At 46.3% G+C, this 14,465-nt stretch overlaps 1 protein-coding gene across 2 annotated transcripts in view; it reads right to left on the reverse strand.

Moving 5' to 3' along the window:
- Positions 1 to 14,465, reverse strand: part of ETS1 (ETS proto-oncogene 1, transcription factor) — a 116,395-nt gene that overhangs the window by 58,446 nt on the left and 43,484 nt on the right. The window contains exon 1 of one of the 2 annotated variants that reach the window (XM_035009281.1): positions 7,538 to 7,967. The exons of the other annotated variant lie outside the window; for it this stretch is intronic. Within the exon in view, the coding sequence (XP_034865172.1) occupies positions 7,538 to 7,619 (82 nt within the window). The 5' untranslated portion in view covers positions 7,620 to 7,967. Of the gene's footprint in view, positions 1 to 7,537; positions 7,968 to 14,465 lie in introns of those variants that run through there. 2 annotated transcript variants of the gene reach the window in all.

Consider the following 14,465-nt stretch of genomic DNA (forward strand, 5'->3'; position numbering starts at 1 on the left):
GTGTTGGAAGACAAAGCCCAACAGGCACAGAAAATATAAATAATCATTGATCCACACGCAGGTCCATAAATTCACACCGTGGTCCTCCTGCACCTTCAGCCATGGAAGCATCTGGAGCCCAGGGAAGATCTCATCTGATTGACCCCCACCAGCCATGCATCCACCAGGGATTTAAAGGCTCCTAAAAAGATTCCACAGATGAAGAATGGAGAGCCGAGGTCACCCACCTGACCACCCGAGACTGGTTCCTATGAGGATTTTTCCAAAAGTCTATGAAATAATCACTTAAAAGCTTTTATTCATTTTTGATTATTTCTTTTTGTTCTTTTATTAGTTCTTTCATACTTTCCTGCTCTTTTTTTCTCTCTCTTCCTTTTTAGCCAAAAGGGATGTTGCAGTTGAATCCACCATTCCCCTCCTCCCCTCCTAAAGCATTGAGGGCTCGCTTTTTACTTTTGTTTTTGTGTTTACCCACTTTACTGGTACAAAAAAAAAAAAAAAAAACCTCTTTTTTTTTTTTCTTGCCCTTTTTGATCCCATCAGTAAAACTTCTCATCTTGGACAAGCATTAAAACAAAACAAAGCAAAAATGTTAATTGTCTTCACTTGTGCAATGATGACATTTCCCCCCTACTCAAAAGTTCATTTTCGGGGCACCTGGGTGGCTCAGTTGGTTAAGCGACTGCCTTCGGCTCAGGTCATGATCCTGGAGTCTCGGGATCAAGTCCCGCATCGGATTCCCTGCTCAGCAGGGAGTCTGCTTCTCCCTCTGATCCTCCCCGCTCTCATGTTCTCTCTCTCTCTGTCTCATTCTCTCTCTCAAATAAATAAATAAAATCTTTCAAAAAAAAAAAGTTCATTTTCACACACACACACACACACACCCCCACACACACGACATGCACAAAGTTTACAGTTCCTCTGCAGAACCTTGCAAAGCAAAAATCAACAGCTTAGCATAGCTCCCCAAAGCTACCAAGAGGTTTCAAATGCTTGAAGGGAACTTGTTTGAGGTTGATTTGTAGTTGTTTCTCAGGCTCTGAGAAATATTATATTATGCGTCAAAAACACATTTAAAAATATAACTCATGGTTGGGGCAAACCACACTGAACTTGAATTGTTTCAAACTCTTAATCTGGCCCTCGTAGGTTACTTTGGATGGTCTAAGCCCCAAAAGTAGCAATTGAGAATAGATAATTATAAAGAATATTGTCATCTAAATTCAATATCTAACTGGTGTGACCCTCATTTGCTGGGAGAGTCCCAGCTTATGCCCATTATCCTAGAATAATTATTCACAGTGTCCATTACATTCTCAAAAGTGTCCCAGTTTAGATGGTAAATTATATGAATTCACTACCTATACACCATCAAGATCTGAAAACCAATAGCCTAAAACCAGCCAATACTACTTTGGGTCTTAAAGCACCATCCGGGTCAGTATTCTACAATTCTCAGGGACAGAACTAAATGCTACAGAAAAGGACAACTGAAAAAAGTTGATGGGACAGTAAGAAGCGACATTTGGGAGTGTCCAGTGACAGGCTTGGACCCAAGCAGCAGAAACTGGAAAGCACCTGGGAAATATGACGAAGTTGGCCAAATAATCAATAAATATTTATGGCTTGGACAGCAATATTTTGAGTGTGTCTGTAAGCATGGCTCCCTGCCAGTGAAATTGGATCTACTGCAACCTACACCACAGACCGATTTCTTTCTGTATCTGCACGGAGCCTCTAAACGACACAACTAAAAGAAAAAAGTAACACAGATAGGCACAGGGCTTTGGACAAGTAGCCAAGCAGAAATAGCCTGTTTATGCAATTTGAAAAACATCTACTGACATTTTGGAAAAAAGATGTCTTTAACCCAACTGAAAAAAGTAAAGCTATAGACACATGACAAATAGAAATGATAGATTTGGGAATTGTCTTGACGTTCTCAATGCTGAGTTAAGGACTGCTCAGCAGCTGTAAGCAAAGAGTGGGCCTAAGAGGCTGTGAACACGAGAGCAGATCTCATCAGACATTCTGTCCGAGCAGGGAAGTGGGGCCAACATTTCATTCTGGAGCAGCCGATAAAAATATGGAGACTGCATTGTCAATAGGCAAATCCACCTCTATGATGACTGTGTAGGTCCCAGGATATTAATTACTCGGAGAAAATGCTCCCCATAAGGTAGTGATAGAGGAATCCATACCTTACCCAGGGACAAGTAGGCGGGGCGTCTGTGTCTGGATTAGCCAGGGGTCGTGGAGGTCTGGTAGGTCCGCGAGCAGAATCCCAAATCTCACCCTCCCTCATGTCAGAAAAACTACACACAGTCTCCTGGCCCATGAAACAGACTTGAAAATACTACATTTTAGTTGGAAAAAATAAAACACTTGGTGTGTAGACAGCCAATGTAGGGGCCTATGGCTTCTTTAGGAAGCAGGAAAATTAAACTACAGCCGTATTAAGAAAACTAGTTGCTGATCTATGTCTCTCATTGGCCAGATTGTGAGTGAGATTATATGCAGAGCTGTGTCCGTGATGCAAGAGGCAAAACAGGCAGCATCAGGAGGCTCCAGGAGGGATGTGACCTTGGAAGTGAACATAATCGCCTCCCCACCTGCGAGAGAGAGAGAAGTACATCTGGAAGACATTGGAAAAACAAGAACCCTGGCTCTCTGCTTGGTGATCTGAGGCAAGCATGGCTCTAACCTTCAAGTACCTTCCTAAAGCACCGCATCTGGACTGGCAGGCCTGGAGACTGCCCATGGAACAGGCGTCTCCCTAAGCTCAGAGCAGTCATGCAAGGTGGCCGGGAGCCCTGCACCTCCTCGAACCCCAGAGGACCCACCATCGCTGCTTCCTCATATGCCCCCTTTATACATATATATGTATATATATATATACACATATATATGTAATTGTTTATATATATAATTGTAATTGTTTATATATATATGTAATTGTTTTAAACATATGCCCCTTTTAATTTCCACAGTTTCTATGAGTAACATGGTGCTTTTACTTTAGGTATAAAATGCCTGCAACAGCTCATCAGTTTGTACGTTTCTAACAGCGTGGCCTTGGGCGAATTATGCATCTCTTTGAATATCATTTTCCTCATCTGAAAAAAGGGATAAAATGATAGCTCTCCCCACCTGAGTTAGTGTGAAGAGTAAAAAAGTGTTATTTGATGTGAGAGTGCCAGGTACATAACGTAGGCTCCATAATCTGTCATTTGTGAATAGCAATCTACCTTCAATGCTAGCTCATGGGATACCACTATAGCCTGGGTCATTCATTCCACAAACCAGAGAGACGTCTGTAATTATGCTGTTGCTATAGCCATTGTAGAGTTATCTGTGCTCTTTGAAAGAGAGAGCCCCACTTTCCTGAAAAATCCTGACCTACACTAACCAGCTCTCTGCCTTGCAGAGATTTTGCTGGAGCCCAGGGTCAGCTGGGTTCTTGGAGGCTGACCACAGGCTGGTTTGTCCCCTGCAGAGGGCGGGGGGGGGGGGGGTGATCCTCCTACAGGGTGGTCTGGTCTCTTTAAGAAAGAAAAAAAGTTACATAGACAAAAAAACAGCAATACAAACCAACCAAAAATGCCAGGAATGCAAGCTCTGCCAACCAAATAAATAAATAAAATGTGAGATACTTTATAATAACTGGACATGATGCCTTTTTCAACTCTGCATAACTGAAACACTGCTTTTTTCATCAGCCCTTCAAATGTCCCCCCGGCCCCTAGTCTTGGTGGCCCTCTTGCTTAGAGGTAGCACTGATCACCTCCATCACCCAAAGTAACTGACCAACCCCTGTGCCTTTCTTTAGCTCTGAGATGGGACCTGGAGACACTCAGACACTTGGAAAGTCACCCGGTTCACTGTGTTGGTTCTGTAAGACATAGCATGGAACCTCATTGGCATGAGATCTCAGCTGAAAAAGGAGAGGACGTGCACAAGATAGCAAGCAGTAGCCCCTATGAAACATTTCAAGGGCCCCCGAAAATTCTACACTGGTCAGGCTCATTTTCTGTTGACTTGTTTTCTAGTTAACTGTTGAGAATCTGTTACAGGTCAGTACTGCTTTAAGATTGTGTGCACATCAGTAGACATAATTCTCCAATCAACCCGATGAGATAGAACAGTCATTACACTCATTTTGTGGATGCAGGAGCGAGAGCACAGAGAGATGAAGTAATTTGCCCAAAGTCACACAGCTAGTAAGTGGCAGAGCTGGGATTCAAACCCAGACAAGCTGGCTCCAGAGTCTGGGCTCTGAACCACCGGGCTCATTAGTCACTAATGGAGTGTGGTCTGTAGGGGTCTGGAAGCACAGTGAACGAGCAAGCTTAATAGCCTGGGCAGCTCTGACCATCTCTCTTGTCTACGCTGATGAAGACACAAAGACTGACCAAAGGGACAGTGAAAGGAACGAATCTTCCTATCTCTAAGGGCAGTAGGGGTCCCCGATGAATGCACATCCCCGCCGGGGTAGCAAACATCCAGAATTAGAACTCCTACTCCTCCCTGGACATTATGCTCACCTCACCGAGAAGGTGGAATGGGGAAGGAGGGGGGAAATGAAGTGGCTTGGGAATGTATTTGCTTTGGCACCCAGCCTCCACCCTTCTCAGTAAGCTCCGCACCAGGAGGGAACTCCATAGACTCTCCACTCTCCGTGGCTTTGTTTGTTTTAGCCCATTTAAGATCCAAGAGCCCCTGCAATCACATATTGCAATCAAAATGGTATACCCACTTTACACTTATAAGGGATGTCCAATTCCCAAGTTATTTCAAAATATATGTTAATCTGGTACTTAAAGCTGTTAAAAATCCTGGGAGGTCTCAATCTAGAAGAAATGTGAATAAAGGTTCTGGATCAGGTCCTAGCCACAAAGACAGGCAAATAACCCAGGACTCCTGTTCCAACACCCACTTCCCTACTGCCTCCCTACTGGCTCCCATGGATTGGGGTGGATTGGGGGGGAATCCTGGTTTAATTATTTAAGCCAGATAAGACCCCAAACTAGTTGTCTCCACACATAAGGAACTAAACTACCCAAAGAATCATTCTGAAAAATATTTAAGTCACAGCTGTGGACACAAAGCCACGCTGTGAAAAGTTAAACTTTAAACACATGTCCTATATGGTCTGATGGGCAAAGCAAATCCCCACTTACCCAGTGTCTTCCCCACCCACCAACAAAGGCAGGCAGCCCTGGCCAATGCTTCTTCTATCCTTGCACCTGCAAGCTTAAGCCTCAACTGAAGTTTCTTTGCTGAGCTTTTCAAAGGCAACTTGCAGTATTACTCAAGGCAACATACACTGAGAAGTTAGAAAAGGGGATTAATTTTACTCTAGCCACTGGCTTACAAGATTTTCTTAAGTAAGTGACTTACCTTTCTGGGCCTCTATTTTCTTCTCTGAGATATGGGTACAATATTCACATCTACGCTACTAAAAATTCAGGGGAAAAAACCTAAACTAAAACTGCTATGTATATTTTCAAGTTTCTCTGTTTTTCCCCAAGACAGTGCCAGAAATCAAATCTCATTATGATGAATGGCAGGAGACTGCTCAATTTCTCTGACCCGTTGAAATTTTGTTGTATCGAAGGCTGCTTACAAAACCTGATCAGTGGCTTGTCAACCTTTTTTGAAAAAGAGAGGCACTGTAAAGACACTTATTATAATAGATGTTGACTGTAGCATTAGGGCTTACTGTCCCCATTTTACAGATGGGAATGCCAAGCAAAGTTACTTGCCTTGAGGCTTATTTTTATCAATAACCAAAGTAACAACACCATGTGCTCAAAATCTCTAATATACAATATTAAATTACCCACCCCCCAAAATGACTTCAGTTGTTTACTGCGATCTAAAACATGTGTTTCCAGGGGCGCTTCTTCATTTCCAGCACACGAAATCCACTGTAGGTATGTGGACTAACCTATCTTACACCATACTTCCCAGACAGCCAAATCTGTCTCTTCCCCATAAACACACATATAAACAAGCCATTCTTAAAGAAAGAACCTATTAGTTGAGTTTATATCTTTGCTGGCAACTATCCTTTCATTTCTTTGATACATGGCTTGGATCAATTGTGACTAACAGAATTCATTCTGGCTTCATTGAACCCCAAACACAACCAGCACAGCGACATCATTTCCGAACCGTAGCTCTAAGCGCCTGAAATGTCTCCGCGGTTCTAGTTGATCTCAGCATTGCTCTGACCGTCATCATCCTTGTAACAACAAACAAGCTAGCCTTCTTTGTGCACTCCCCAGGGGAACTCCCAATACTGGGGCTGAATCTTAAGGGGTCTAACAGGAGAGGACAGGGCCATGTCTTCATTAACATTTCGGGAAGATCTCCAAGGGACAGAACATCAGCTTGGCTTATGTTGGAAGTTTAAGCAGGTGAAGAAAGGGTTAAAATAAGCAACTGATGATGGCAGAGGCAAAGAAGTGTTAACCAAAGGCAAGAGCAGCTAAACTTATCAATAATCAGATACAACAGAGCAGCAGGTCACTGCAATTAATTATTTTCCAGAAAGCATCACCTTCTCTCCATATCTTATGATATATACCTTTAGCTCTAAAATCACTAATCTCAAAAGGATAGCTGGCAGTTCCCTATTCTAAAAGAAAACACCTATTCTTCTCAAACTGCATTTATTCCTGGACTTCTGGACCCCATGAAACTGTGTAGGATCAAACATTGTGTCTAAGACAAGATCAAATTTCTTTCCTATCCCCTTCTTCTAAATCCTTCAAATCAAAGAGTTGGATAACACCACCCACCAAAGACCCAAAGTCACATTTGGGGTCAGGATGTTTTCCCTCTTCTAACAGATCTTTGGTACAAGAGGACAAACATATGGCAGATGAGAAAGCTTTGGATAAAGTAAGTAACCTGCATGAACAGAATCGGGATGTTTCCAGAAGTTAAGATGATCCTTTCAGTTCTCCTACCACCTCCTTGCCCTCAACCCAGAAAAGAGGAGCTAGATAGCAAAGGCGCGTGTGACAGAGGAGCTCAGGAAGGCAAGACGTTTGAAAATGTGCTTGTAGGCCAGCCAGTGAGACACTGTTTCTGCTCTTACTGCCCAGGGCCCTCCACCCAGCTCCAAGTCTGGGGGATGCAGGGGCTGTGGATGATGTCTTCTGCGCAGTGTCCATCCCCCCCCCCCCCCAACGCTAAGGAATAAGGCCAGAGCGTGCTCGCTCATTTGGAAAGATTTAAAAAAAAAAAAAAAAAAAAAAAGCAGGAATGAGGGTGCTGGACATTCTATAAGCTTTTTCCCACTACTCACAAAAACACAGCTGTGAAAATAAATACCACCCCCCAAACAAGGGTCTCAGGCCACCAACAGTCCTCCTCCTCTTCTCTACCTTGCTCCAGCTGCCACCAGCATCGCCTCGCTCAGGCAGAAACGCACTGCCTCGGAGGAAACAGCGGAAAGCGGGAGAAGCGGAGGGGACCCAGCCTCTGGCCGAAAGCTGGCGTGGGGGTCTCGACAGTCACCACTCACCCGGGGAGGGGAAAAGCTCCAGATCGACTTTTTCCGTCTTGATGATGGTGAGAGTCGGTTTGAGATCGACGGCCGCCTTCATGGTGCCAGGAGTGGAGGGCAGACAGGATTATAGCAAGTTTGCTGTTATTCTTGTTGTCTTTTTAATGGGGATTAGTAACAGGGGAAGGGGGACGGGGGAATCCGACTTTCTTCCCTAAGATCTCAAATTCCCGCTGACTTTTCCCCGCGCCCAGACGGTGCGCGCCCGGCACTCTCTCCCGGGAAGTTGGCACTTTGCGGAGAAGTGCGCGCGCCCCGGGTCCCAGCCTCGCCTGCGCCTCGCCCCGCTCCTCCTCGTCCTCGCCCCGCTCCTCCTCTCCGCCGGCAGGCAGCTTCAGCTCACTCTCGCTCTCCGGAGCCGCGCTCTCCCTCCCTCTCTCTCTCCCTCCTCTTTAGGGCGTTTCTCGCGGCGCCGAGCCTCGGCCGCCGGGTCTGCGCGCCCGCCCCCCCCGTCCCCCAGGATCTCCGCGGGGGGGGAGGGGGCGGGGCCGGCGGGCGGGGGCGGCCCGGGGGCGTGGCCAGAGAGCCGCGGCCAATCGGCGGCGGCGGCCCCAAAACGAAAGGAAGGCGGGGCGGAGCTCCGCGGCCACCCGCGCCCGCTGCCTGCCGAGGCCCAGCCGCCGGGCAGCGGATGGCTGAGCGCGGAGCCGGCAGGGCGCTGAGCCCGCTGCCCGGCCGGGAAGGGCCCAGAGCGCGCGTGCGGGCTGGGTGGCAGAGGCTGCCGCGGCCGTTTCGGGAAAGTCCGTCTGATTCGCCACGCATTCTTGAGGACTTGGTCACCCGCTCCTGCCCCCTTCCCAGTAGCAGCATAGTTTTCCGAGTGCGTGTACATCATTCATTCACAAAGACTGACACACAGGACGTGAGGCATGCGGAGGAAGGGGCGTGCGTGCGAGCGGGCGCAGGGGGTTCTGGAGCCAGTGTCCTCCAAGGGCTTTGGGAGTCCTGGACTCTCGCCGGTTAGTGAGTCAGGATTCGGTGCTGTTTCTGGAGAAGCCTTCGATTTTTCAGAGACCCCCCTCCCCCCCGTGTCATGATTAAGAAATAAGTTAGGAAAAGCCGGAGGCAGCGTTCCTGAGCAGAATTCTCGCGGACCTTGAGAAGGATCAAGCCCAAAGCAGCCTACGGGAGACCCCAAAACAAAGGCCCAAATGCTTATGTATTATGGGGAGAGCAGCGAACAGGGCCCCCAAACTGGAATCCAGTCATGGGCTTCCGTAAGCGTCCAGTTTACCTAGAGCAGCAGTTGGGTGTTAGGGGAAGCGATTATTCTGTTCCTCTAATTATGTCGCCATTGGCCTTTCCTTTCACAAACTCTCCTCCACTAGGTAAAACTGACAACCCTACTACTGCCACCACCACCAGCAAAAAAAGTGATGCAGAGGCTCTGTGGTTTTGAACTTCTGGAGTACATCATTCGCAGCTGTGACAGAATCACAACGCACAGCCCCTGTTCCATTTGGGAATTCCAGACACTTCGGACACCACAACACGATCCCAGATAATTAATGACTGCACTAATACTTTGGTTATCGTAAGTGGACCTAGTTGGTTCTAATTAACACATCAACCAGTAAATCTAGAGGAATGAACACAGACTCACGTGTATAGCTAGAGCCAGACATTGAGATCTACTTTGATTAACTAGAAGATTAAACATCAGTCTTTCTGAACAACCTCAAAGAAAGCTATTTTTAATACTGTTTCCTGATTTCTAAGCCTATGTTGAACTACCACCACTTGTCTGCAACTGACTCAGATCAGTTTTAAGACACCTGCTTACCTTCACCTAATCCCAGTTTTGTCTCCTTGAAGCATTAGTAACTTGCAGTCTTCCCACAGCAAATGGGAAAAGGAGCCAGGAACAGAAAATAAATCTCTGGCTCCGGGTTCCAAATTCAGATTACACCCGTCCTTCAGTGACCAGAGGAAAATATTTGTATGTGACAATTCTAATTTTTGAAAGACTGTTGTAACCCAGCTGTGTTTCCAAAAGGTGTGAGAAAACAATGCTGGCCTCCAGATGACAAGAACAGACACTTTTGATCCTGGGAAAAAACCGGAGGAAACGGCTGGAAGAATGAATTGGATATTTACACGTCCAAAGGAGCAGCAAAAGAAAGGATCTTGAACCCATCCTGCCTTGCCTGCTCTGAATACATCAGCAAAAGAACTGAGCAAATCAAGAGTTGCTTTGGGGAATCTTGTTTTATTGATGTGTTAAGAAAATGCTGTTATTTTTAAATCCAAGTGTGAGTACTTTTCTACTTGCAAACAAAGCTGCCTCAGAGCCAGTCTTCTCTCTTCCCCAGAATCCTCTTCAGCTTTCTTCCCCAGGCTAGCCTGAACCCTGCTGCCAACACCCCCCACCATCAGACACTAAAAGAACCCACCAGGATCCAACCGGAAGCACTTTCCACTCCACTCCCGCAGTGGGGGAATTCATTCCTTTGGTTCTTCAACAATGACATCTCACCTTGTCCATCACCCTTTTGTAACCCAGTCCTGCTGCACGGAAGCTCAAAATATTTGAAGGTCCGAATCAAGGAAGGGGGTTAGGGAAGACAGGAGGGTGGGGGAGATAGCCAGGGGCCGCCACAGACCTCCAGGAAATCTCCTTCTACTTGAGGTTGATTGTGAACAGTGAAGTTATCACGAATTATGCATCTAACTTCGGATCTAACTGAAACTTCGCTTGGGACAAGGGGCACTGATGTAAACAAGTTAAAATATGTTCACAAATGTGGGATATTAATAACCCAATCGGGCCTGCAAGTATCAAATCAATGTTGATAAATGAAATTTGCATTCTCTTTATGACATGAGAAGATTCTTGTAAATGTTCTACTTAACTTAGATGGCACTTCTATCTTACCGGAGCCTAAAAAACAATCCCTAGCCCAGTGCCTGACACATTGCAGACACTCAGGAAATATCTATTCAGTAATGAACTATATCAACTTCCTGGTCACTAGGAGCGTCTACTTTGCCACCAACTCTCTCTAACTCAAAGGTTTAAGTGAAGGTGGTTCTGCTATGGCTTGTGAAGATGAACTTAACCATGTAAGCTACTCTGCCCCTAGGTCTGCCCTGTGTCCCCCACGTCAGAGCAGAACCCCTATTCCCCAGCATTCGTGCCCACTCAGGTTCACTTGTGCCTCAGTTTCCCCACCGGCAAAACAAGAGCAGCTGGGCCTTGCCTTCCAGCTACTTAGGCAAGTTGTTCCAACGTGTGAGGCACTCCAGAAAAATCAACCAAGGAAATACTTCCTTGCTTTTGTTTGTAATGCAGCAGTCTGATCCTCCTACACTTGGGAGAAAACAGGATTGTATTTTTAAACATTCCTTAGCAAGCGCTAAAACTCCCTAAACTAGGAACTTCATGTCAATAAGGGTCAAAACAGGGCTGCAAGAGTTGGGGGACAGGGGTGTGCAGTTAGACATTAATGATCTCGAGCAACTAGTCACATTTTTATAAGAATTCCCTCACATGCATAGAAGATGTCCAAAACATTAACTTTCTCTTTACTACTCCGCCCCTCAACTCCACACCAGCCTCAATAAAAAAGAAAGATAAAAATACACCAGATTTCAAACAGTCATGGAAGACAGACTCTCCCTCTCCACAAGTGTGCTAGAATAAGTTATTTGTCTCTTTCTTGAATCTTAAACTTCACCAAACCAAAGAACCTCTGAGTTTTGAGCTAAAATATGCTGTCTTGGAGGTAGGTGCAAAAAACATTCAGACCACTAACGGCTGATCCAGAACAAGTTTATGACTCACAGATGTTGATTTACAGGTTCAAATGTAAGATTAAAAAAAAAGTCCTCAATTAACAACCTGTCTGAGTTGCATTTGTGGTTGTTTTTTCTCTGAGAAAAGGCAACAGTCCCCGTCACACACAGGGACCTAGAAACAGGCCTCTAAAACTTCACTCTAAAGCAAGTGGTTTCTCCGTGATAAGTTGAGTCATTAAAAAAAGCACAGTGGGGCAGAAAACTGCCTGGGGCTTCGATATCTACCATTATCAAGCAGCAATAAAATGGCAAATTGGAGATCGAAAGGAAAATGAAAATAACTCTCTTAATTAAACTCTGATGCCAGAAGGCCTGAGGGTCAGTTTAAAAACCCAAGTGGCGGGCTCAGAGCTGTAGGGCTGCAGGCTGGCTCCGTGACCTCAGCAGAGCCACTTAACCTTTTTGTGTGACAACCTCATCTCTGTTTCAGGGAATCAAATCACCCCTGGCTCTCCCGACCATGTAATACACACTCATTAGCTATTGTTTAGAAGGTACAATAAACAATGGGCCATAAGAAGAGCCCTAGTTAGGGGGAAGTAGTGGGGGGAGGGGGGCAGGGAGAGGGAGGACTTAGGGGCTGCTTGGCACACACAATCAAAGATGAGAGTGAGCAGGGTAGGCTTGGAGTAGGACTCAGGTTTGAACTCTAGCTCTACCCGCTAACTGGCTAAATTCCTGCTCCTAAGTCACTTACTCCAAAACCTCAGCTTCTCCACACTCAAGGTAGAGACAATAATAGCACCCTGCTTTTAGGGTCATTGGAGCATTAAATGGGATGATGCATGCAAAGTACTTAGCACGGTGTCCGGGTCAGAAAACGTGCCCAGTTAAATTGTTGTTACTGCTATTAAGATCCAGGATGAGGTAGAATAGTCAAGAAATCCTGTTCAATCTCTAGGACCATCCCCTTCGCAGAGTAACTTGCATCCTCTATTTACCTGAACTGTCTTCAGGGACAGATAGGGAGAACGATCATGTTAATTTAAAAATCTCTCCAGACCCCTTCCTCACTCAGTTCCTGATTTGGGAACTTGCCCAGCTTTGGCCTCCTTTGAGAAATCCCATCACTACCTGATTAGAAGAGAAAACTGCAGATTTGTATTTAAGAGTCATGGAAAATCCGTAGTTCAAATTCAGAAGGAAGATCGTGTGGGTGGTACCTCGGTAGAGCCAACATCTTCGATCTTGGCTTTGTCATGTGTTGGAGCTAGCTGGGAGTCTCTTAGAGATTTTCAAGTCTAGCCCTCCGGCTCACCAGAGGGAAAAAATGAGTTTGAGAGGGTAGGTCATTCTGCCCAAGGCCACACATCCTGAAAAAGACAATGTCCAGTCCTACAACAGTATCCCTGGGACTGCAGTTCTGTCTGTGGCATCTCCTTGGGTCTACAGATACCACACTTGCAGAAGCCACGCCATTCAGCATGGTCTGTTACGGGACACTCTTGAGACACAAAGCAGGATCCAGTGTACACAGAAACAGACAGATGATCAGCCTCAATTTCTGGAAATCTGACAGTGTTCTCTGCACCCGATGTGTTGTCTTTGGGCAAGTGCAATGCAGGATAACCACACTAGCATTCCCTGTGGGAGCCAGCTTGGCATGGGCTGTAGGGAGAGAAAGGGTCTGGGTTGGCTCTATTGCTGTCTGCAGTTTCTTTAGACTGTAATTATGAACCATTCAGCTGCATCTGCAGCCCCAACAATGTGGGATGGATTGGCCTAATCCACAGACCAAGCGACACTATAAAATCCACCACTTTAGACATCACGTATTCCTCTAGCAGCAAATCGGGCTCTACTCCCCCAGAAAGAGGTGAGGAGCTGCCTATCAAGGCTGCAGGGCTCCGAGGCTTCCTCTACACCCACACTGAGCCCATTTCCTGGGATTGTTGCTCCCTCCTGGGCCTGGATAATGCAGAATGCAGGCTACCCTATGAGCTTTTGGGGATCATGTAATCTGGATTCCAATTTGAATTGTCCTAAATTGGCCTCTTGAGGAGGTAGAGGGATGATAGCCTTAGCACAGGTGGCAGGAGCACCAGCGTTCTTTAATAACCTGAAGAAGCAGAGAAGCAGGCTCTTAGCAAGGAGCTCTATACCCCAGGAGAACAAAATCCTGGCCCCCTCCCCAGCCTGCAGGTGGTTTCATCTGGTGGAAGGCTAAGGCCTTCCTCTGATCTTACCCTGCTTTTCTCTTGGGTTACAAAGACAACAGCAGACTTCAAAACAGATGTTCTCTGCAGTTGTGGTCTGAATCTCAAATTAAGATAATTTCATTGTGGAATCTTCCCCATTTTCCTCCCCCTTTCATTTTAAAATGCTAAGGCAATTGCCCCAAAAGACTAGCACCCCCAGAGATGAAGGAGCAGAGATAGGGCAGAGAATTTCTCCAGCCTGTTCTTGATGCTGGAAGTGAGGCGGGAGAAGCAGAGAGCACGAGAAGAAGAAGAAATCATCCTGATGGGAAAAAGGACGATGGTACAGGAGGAAGCACTAGCAAGGGACCTTCTTGGAGAACAAAGGAAGGACAAGTCGGGGTCGGGGACAGGCATGAGGAGTCACAGCAATTCTATGTCCTCGGCATTTGGGGGCTTAAATCCCTAAGATCTCAAAATGAAATTAAAGCCTGGTAATGTGTCCAGTATGGTCACTGAGCCCATTTCAAGGACCTGCATGGCCATCAGCCATGGAAGGACAATAAAGCAAATCCATAGGAGGTTCCCAAGCTGGCAGGTTGCATGGGACATTGAGGGGGAGAGAGGAGAAAGGATCTCAGGAGGAGGACACAGAAGATGCAAGGGAAGGTCAAGCTGGAAATTGACCTCAAAGACAGACTTTCTCCCCACGTGGACGTGCTGCATGCAAAGAATCTCCCTCCCCATCCCCACGAGGTGCTCCTCTTGCGCTCAGAGGCCTGTGCAGACACCTAGTGAACATTTGAATGGGCACGTCCCCTCCGACGCTACCTAAAGGCAGCAACCGGCCTGAGCCATCACAACCTCCAGTACCCAGCTCAAGATGGCAGGAGCTTAATAAACCCATTGATGATTTAATTAATGAACAGGTAACTTCCTCACATTCCAAA

This window comes from Mirounga leonina, unplaced genomic scaffold, assembly GCF_011800145.1.
Source record: "Mirounga leonina isolate KUSES-001 unplaced genomic scaffold, KU_Mleo_1.0 Mir_153, whole genome shotgun sequence".
Taxonomy (NCBI): domain Eukaryota; kingdom Metazoa; phylum Chordata; class Mammalia; order Carnivora; family Phocidae; genus Mirounga; species Mirounga leonina.